This window comes from Silene latifolia, chromosome 11, assembly GCF_048544455.1.
Source record: "Silene latifolia isolate original U9 population chromosome 11, ASM4854445v1, whole genome shotgun sequence".
Classification (NCBI taxonomy): domain Eukaryota; kingdom Viridiplantae; phylum Streptophyta; class Magnoliopsida; order Caryophyllales; family Caryophyllaceae; genus Silene; species Silene latifolia.
The window spans coordinates 172,654,587-172,662,800 of record NC_133536.1 but is presented as its reverse complement, the minus strand read 5'-3'; the positions used below and the strand labels follow the sequence as shown (position 1 = coordinate 172,662,800).

At 39.8% G+C, this 8,214-nt stretch overlaps 1 protein-coding gene across 1 annotated transcript; it reads right to left on the bottom strand.

Moving 5' to 3' along the window:
- Positions 1 to 6,815: 6,815 nt before the first annotated feature.
- Positions 6,816 to 7,598, bottom strand: LOC141614365 (uncharacterized). Its single transcript, XM_074433115.1, has one exon. It carries the CDS (start codon positions 7,596 to 7,598, stop codon positions 6,816 to 6,818), a length of 783 nt encoding a protein of 260 aa, XP_074289216.1.
- Positions 7,599 to 8,214: the final 616 nt, after the last annotated feature.

Below are 8,214 nucleotides of genomic sequence, written 5' to 3'. Positions count from 1 at the left end.
TTTGGGTCAGGATCATCCTCATTATCATCGTAAATAGAGTTGCATTCAGAAAAACACAACGAGTATGCAGAATCAGATTTATTCATATTAAAATTTGAAAATAGCTAAAACAAAGAACTCATCTGCGCGGTAGTCAGTGGCGGTAAAGGGACAGAGGGGTGGGGAGTGACGACAGGAGGAGACTCTCTAGCGACTTCTCTAGACTTAGGTTCCGACTCCGACTCTGATTCTGACTCTGACTCGAATTCATCGTCGTTGGGTTCTTCTTTGAACATCTCTCCTTCTCCAGTAGTGATTTTGAAGAGCCTTACTTGATTGTTGGTCCACTTGATCGTTTTTCTCCATCTTTTCTGCTGATTTGAGTTGGTGTCGGTGATCAGTGTTGTAGGGTTGAAATGGTCGTCTTGAAGTATCATGGTAATGATCTAATCCTGTGCTGCGCTGACGAATTGATCTTCTCCAAACAGGAGGCTAACAGCCTGTTCATCGAGACAAGGTGTCTGACGAGTTTTGACGGTAGGAACCGTTGCTGGAGGAATGAAGTAGCAATCATGGAAGACCTCGATTCCAGCTAGTTGAATGCCTTTATATTTCCAAGGTTCGGGAAATGCGTAAAAATTTTCACAGTCCCCTTCTCTGACGAAATAACCATTTAGTGTGGGGAGATAGGGTTAGCTTTGGACTCCCTTATTTTTGTGATTCCGAACTTGAGTAAGCATTTCAAGGGTTTCGGCATTCTTGGGTTTGTACCCTAAGCCTAGCGGTATCCTTTGGGATTCTTCTTCCTTAAAAGGTGCGAAGGTATTCTTCCTGATGGGATTCAGTGGCATTTCTGGGAAGTATTCCTCAGGTTTTGAGTATGTGGTTGACCACTAAGTTGGAGTATGGATTGAAATATAAGGGAGCCAGCTCGCTCTCTATAAGGTTTATGATTTGAAATCCTCCAAGCTCATACACTGGGTCTGCAATCACTTGGTTGTTTAATATTTTCTCTATTACGGCCTTGATAGGTGACGAAGTGATTGTTACTACCTTGCCATCTAGAGGGATCTTGATTCTCTAGTGTAAGGTGGATGTCACTGCTTTGAAAGCATGAATCCAGGGCCTACCCAAAAGTATGTTGAAGGATGCCTCTATGTCCACTATCTGAAAATTAACCTTTCGGTCAATTGGCCCCGTGGCCACAGTAAGATTAACTAGCCTCACTTCTTTACGTCGTGTTCCATCGTATGCACGAACGCCTTGGTTAGTAGGAGTGCAGTCTGATTCTTTCATGCCTAATTTGTATGCCGTTTTTAGTGGTATGACATTGACCGCAGAGCCATCATCCACCAGAGTCATTGGAACATTCTTCTTCAAGCATGTGATTGTGATGTATAGAGCAAGGTTATGGGTGACGCCAAAGGGAGGCAAATCTTCATCTGAGAAAGTAACTGGGTTACTTAGTTAGACTGGGTCTTGGAAGACTAGGTTGACGACGTCGACAGGTGTAGAGTTAGATGCCACATTCAATTTGGGCAATGCTTGCAGTAAAGCTTGGCGATGAGGAAATGAACTTGCAACTAGTTGCCAGACTGAAAGGTCAGCCTTTGTCTTTTGAAGTTGCTTCAATAAATGGTCAGGAGAGGTATCTTCGCCATCATTTGGTGTGATGATACTGGTATTGGTAGTAATTGGACCGTTTGATTGAGTAACATTTTGATATGGACGTCCTGAGCGAGTAAGGTGGTCCACATCTTGGTCTTCACTAGCCTGGACTAGAGGGTGTTCTGTGAGGTAAACATCTTCATTGTCATCCTCCCAAACCCCGTTGATCTCCTCCTCGATTAGGGAGATAAGATGTGAGCAATCCAAGGTGGGTTCCTCATCTGTGATCATCAGAATTCCAAGAGGATTCTAAGTATTGTTAGGCTTACTTGCAGGAGGTATAGGCAGGCGCCCGTCCTCAATCATATCCTGAATGGCATGTTTTAATTTGAAATATTTCTCTGTATCATTCCCTTTGCCTCTATGGTACTCGCAGTAGGCATTCTCATCCCAGAACTTAGATTTCTTCTCTGGGTCAGGTGTAGGTCCCATGGGTTAGAGCTTACCCTGTTTCATCAGTCTTTTCAGAGCGTTGGAGTATGAGTCACCAACATTGGTGAACTTCCTTTGTGAGTTATTCTTCTTGGTAGATGATTCGACAAGGTTGACCTCGTCGGTCTTGCTAGTAGAGCCATAAGAACGGCTCGTCGTGCCTTGATATCCGCGACCTACCGTTTTGGACAAGAGTCCTTTACAGATGTCGTCTTCAATTCTTGTGCCTATTACAGTTAAGTCTTTGAAAGACTTTATGTTTTGGTATCTTAGGTGGTTCGCATAGATTGGATTTAAATTGTCCACAAACTTTTCAATAAGAGTAGCCTCATCTGGGCGTTCGACAAGTTGTGTACTACTCTTTCTCCACTTACTTAGGAAGTCGGTGAATCCTTCTTTCTCATTTTGGGTAAGAACCTCTAGAGTGCGCATATTGACTTGAATCTCAGCATTCTGCGTACTGTTTGGTAAACTCAATTACAGCACCATCCCAAGTAGCAATTTTCTTGTGTTCCAAGGAGTAGAACCATTGTTTAGTGATAGTATCGAGAGATGAAGGAAAGATCCTTAGGAACATCTCTGGCTTGATGTCTTTCATAGACATGTAATCTTTGAAGACACGAATATAGTTCAACGGGTTTTCATGCCCTTTAAATTTTGGAATGTCAGTCATGTTGAAGTTGGTTGACAGTTGAGCATTTACTGCCTCATACTTGCGATTGTTTTCCCTGTAAATGTCATCCCCCTTGAGGTACATTAGTTGCTCCTCCAAATATTGGAGTTGCTTTTCAACTTCAGTAGGACCTAGTGGAAGGTTGACTTCTGGTTGTCCAACAAAGGGTGGAAGGTTATCATGTATGACCATATCAGGAATGGCATCCCCTACAGGAAGAAGTCTAGCTTCTACAGCGACGATACGGCCTTTGATAATGTTGAGGCGAGCATTAGCTTGGTCCTAGCGTGTTTGGAGACGAACGAGTGCAGCTAGAATTTGATCATTACCATTTCCGGGTTGACCATTAACGCTTTCGTGACTAGTTCCCGCCATTTTGGAACTGGGGATAAGAGATCGACGGCGAATCTAAACACGATCGACCACTTTAGCATACTTACTAAAAAAAGACTCGACTCATGAAGTGGGCGTGTACCACTGTGTCAAGTGAGGTTTGAAAATGATAAATTTTGAAATGTTTGTCCTAGACAACTGTAATGTAGTTGAAGGAGTGCTGACTCAAAGTGAGGTTTGAAATGGGCTTTGAGGCCCGAATTTTGACTTGACATTTGGGCAGATTTTCGGCTTATTTTGCGCTATTTTAGGCCATCTTTGAAAATATTTACATTTTGAAAAGGATTTTATTTTACAAAATTTCATCATGGTTTTGTTTACAAAATAATGATCACGTATATGATACAAACATATATACAGGCATTATAACGGTATACTGAGTGCATTTAAAGGGTTTTGGCTTAAAAGGTTGGTTGCCATACCAAGAAATCAAACCCTGGTCTGTGAAGAGGCCCGTGCCAAACATGAATAAGGTCGGTTCCTAGTCCATTTCCTCGAGTAGTGAAAGCCCTTGATACAAACATGAGTAAGCATCGTGGTATGGTTGACATCAATCGCTATCTATCCTTAGGCCCAGATAAGAATTTGGACCATCCAGATGGGAAGATTGGTCGAATGGGTTAGGTTAAGCCTAGGAAGGCCGAATAAAACGACCTAAGAAGGTCGAGTAATGAAGATCGACAACTGTCTCATATAAACTATTCCCTAACCTCGTTCAAGTTTCACCCTGGGTAACACGTAAGTGTTTCATCACCAGCGGAGTCGCCAAACTGTGGACATGGGCCACCCGCGGTGCGCGCGGAAGGCTGGCTTTTGAAAGAGCCTGCATTTGTGGAGTCATCACCAATTTTTATAGGAAATTAGAACCGTTGGAATACCTCGTGCCATGTCAAGACACAAAGTAATGACATGAACACTAAGAACTCATTACCCTTAGCATTCTATGTCTATAATGACTTTCGTGGATGCCAATGAACACGGATGTTCACAGAGATCTGAACTAAGGGGTGAGGGTACGTATTAGGAAGCTCTTTAATCGAACAGCTAATCCCGCCCGCCTCGATAGCGGCCTCTACTAATGATAAGGGAAATCGTTCATATTTGATATGTTGTCGATGTAATGCATGCAATGCAACAAACACAGATTAATCCTAGCATGTAAATTAAACTAAGTCGGTTAACACGAAATTTAGCAAACAATTAGGTCGAAGTTGGAAGTTAGATTAATTACATGTGAAGGATCAAGTAAATAAATCATACATAATTAATAAAATAATAATAATTACAAATGATTACAATGATTATTTGATCTACGTCAAAAGCACGCTCAAAACGGTATTTTGGAGGAGAAAATAAAAGAAAAATAAAATAAAAATAAAAGGTATGAAAATACGTCGGATTAGCAGTGGTAATACAATTAATAGTTGATTAAATATGTAATTAGGAACTACGTAAAAGCGAGAAAGAGTTCAGAGATAGAAGCCAACCCAGAACAGGCGCAACATCTGCTGCGTCCTCTGGAAGAGGCGCGGCACTTCTAGCGTCTGTTCTCCAGTTGGGCTCTGTCTGTGAAGTCAGATCCGTGGGTTGTTAATTTTCATTGGTTAATTTAAGATTGATTAGTGATATTGGACTCAAGTTGAAGTGATTTAGCAAATTACATGCATACTAATATTGTCATAAAATTGATTAAAGGTGAGAATATACACGATTTACATGATTACAACGAACTCGTGTTGGATTTAATAATGGAACAAGCTTTGAACTCTAAATGAATTTGAATAAATGAATTGAAATTAAATAAAGAAAATTATATACAAAAGGCGAATTCCAAAGAATCGATATGAACGAATCGAACCTCTAAAATCCGGGTTTGAATGAACGACGAAGACCCACAAATATTGAATTATAAGGGATTTATGTCGAATTATGTGTTATAATTTGAAAAAAAATAATCAACACGATTATATACTGATATGAAAGAAAATAAAACGAAAGAAAATAAGAAAAACATAAAGTTGCAGAAGATCGAGGAAGAAGAAGAAGAGCAGAAGTAGCGGCAGCCTCAGGAAGAGGCGCAACATGTACTGCGACTCTTCGAAGATGCGCAGCTGCTGTTGCGTTTCTTCTGGACGTCAGATCTCCGCTATTTTGCAAATACGGGTTTAAAGAATGGTTTTTAAAGACGGTTTTGAACGTGCTTCTAATATAAATCTTACATTAATAATACAAAATAAAAGTACAATAAATAAAATAGGTTTTTACACCCTCAGACTTATATGTTTGACGAAACGAGATTGACTAAGTTATCGTTTAGTGATTGCTCGACTCGAATATGCGAATATGAAAGTGCCCTTGTTAAAGGATATAAAAGTTGATTAGATTGATTAGGTGGAGTTGGTCAAATTGGTCGGTCTATGCAACGTGACTGGGACTCAGAATGATCTGAGCTTACGTGGTCGATTGATCAAGCACGTACGGGTCAAAAGTGAAGAGTGTGGTCTAGAATGCAAAGAGAGAAGAGGAGGGCGGACACTCGCGTAGCAAATATGGAGGCCGAAGGTCTCTATTTATACTAAACACACGAAGGAGTTTAGGTGTGGCACGGATACGGCAAAAATTCTCGGAAATATTCTGTAAAGCATGAAAAGAGGGCTGGGAAGAGACGCAACAGCCACTGCGACTCTCGGAAGAGGCGCAACACCTGCTGCGTCATTTCCCCGGAGGTTTCCTCATCAGCAAGAAAGATTTCCGCGTTTTTTATGGAATTTTGGTAGTGATACACTTCCTTATTCCGTGAATCACAATATACGGAAGATAATTCCTTAAAGGTATTAATTTAAATAGGAATAATTAACCAGAGAACTCTAGAAGTTTCTGGAACATTCCGACTAGGCATTTTAAACGATTTATAGAAAATGAAGCGGTTTTTTGACCCGGGCTCCAAATGAACTCTAATTACTGTTAAAACGACCGTATCAGTGCGTAGATGACGACCATGAGGTTGACTCGAGTGTTTGAGCTATCACTTGTCGACGAACTTACCAATTGTTAAAAAACCGTTCCACGTATCAAACATGCGGCCCAATCATCACTGGGTGGCTGGCGGGAGGTCCAGAAATGAGGTATCTACACAATCCTAATCTTCTCTACACCAAATCAACAAACCATTCAACCATAAAAGCAAGGTGCCCACAACAACGCACCGCGGTTACACCACACCATACCCTCTATCCTACCCATCTGCCCTTCTATGTCTCCCTTATTATGTCGCCAATCACCATAAATCAAGGCAATTCCGATAGTTTTTTTTTTTTTTTTTTTTTTTTTTACAAAAACTGCACACACAAATCTATGGGTTGCCTCCCAGAAGCGTTGTTGTTTAACGTCGTTGGCTCGACATCTAGTAGAGTGGTTAACCACCCGACTTAAGTAAGAGTCTAGAAAGTTACCTTACCAATGGAAGGGGGTGAGCACTACTTGATTTTATATATATGACTTGTGTTGCCTTTACCGGAGCCCTTCCGGTGAATTAGTTTATCAAACCAAGTCTTACCCTTTCTTTTACTAGCCTCAGCATCTTTAAGATTCTCCCATAGAAGGATACCCTTTTCACTTTAGGCGGGGAGTCCTGCAAAAGTTTACAAGTTTTGCTCAGAAGTGGTGGCTTTCAGCTTCTCATAGAATTATGGTTAGTAGCAATAGCACAAAGAGAATAAACCGCAGAGTTAGTCAAATTCGGTGGATTAATTTCAAATTTAACCACCCTCCCATTAAACTCCATAGTCAAGAAACTAATTGGAACATCAATTCGGGTTCCTGCGGTCTTTAAGAAGGGTCGACCCAATAAAATTGGGACTCTATCGACCTCATGTGCCATATCCAAAATATAGAAATCGGCTAGAAAAACCAAATAATATACCTTAACCATTACATTCTCTACTACTCCCTTAGGGTGAACACTATACCTATTAGCAAGTTGGACTACCACCTTAGTACTCTTTAAAGGACCAAGTTTAAGAGACTCATAAATATGGAAGGGAATGACATTTATCAATGCTCCTAGATCTAACATGGCTCTTTCAAACCGTGTATCACCTATGGTGCAGGGTATAGTGAACACACCCGGATCACGATACTTGGGAGGGGTCGTACTCTTAAACAAAGCCGACACAAATTCACTAGCTTTTACCTTTGGCTTTTTCAAACTATGTTCCTTTTGATTTCTTTTAATTGTACAAAGTTCTTTTAAAAACTTTGCGTACCTAGGAACACTCTTAAGCAACTCAAGCAAAGGAATATTTACCTCGCATTTACGAAAGGTTTCGTAAATATCAGTGTCATGTTCCTTCTTCTTGGTATCTTTCAAAGCCTCGGGAAAAGGTGGGAGTGGCTCATATGAAGGTATGGATGGTGTCATCTTCTTTGAATTAGATGCATCTGTTAGGTTCATATACCTATTATTAGACTCTTCTAATAGTGAACAAATTAACATTTTAATTTTTAGTTCATTAGATCTAGTGCATGCATAACTAATAAGAGATTAATAAGAAAAATAATGTCCCTTACATTATTATTTTCGGATTTATGGGCACAAGTAAGGTCTCCTACCTTCACTTATTCTTGAGCTATGATGACTATTAGGATGATCCTCCAAAACTCTATATTAAGAGCTCTCCTTTTGATTGCACCCAAGATTTAACCCTTATTACTACTAAATAATATTTGCTAGATATTTATTTAGTAATCTACCTTAAAATTGATTACTAATACTCATATATTACATTAATAATATTAGTAATGTTGTTGAACAATTTGGATCATCATTTCTCAAGTTTTAGAGAAAGATGAACTAAGAATGTGTGAGAGGAAGGTTTTTGCATGTGAATGAATGAATACTACTGAAATGAGAGAACAAATTCTTTTCTTTCTTATGCATAAAACCGGTGGGAGGGAGTATATACAAGCCAATGCATGGTCTTGTCTTTTAGTTTTGTTCTTTACAAGTAAAATAGGTGTAAGACTACCTACATCATAGGTAATCATAGTGTTTTATTTAACTATTAAAT

Excerpts from the sequence above, each read along its gene's own strand:
- LOC141614365 (XM_074433115.1), bottom strand. The coding sequence starts at position 7,598 with ATGAACCTAACAGATGCATCTAATTCAAAGAAGATGACACCATCCATA.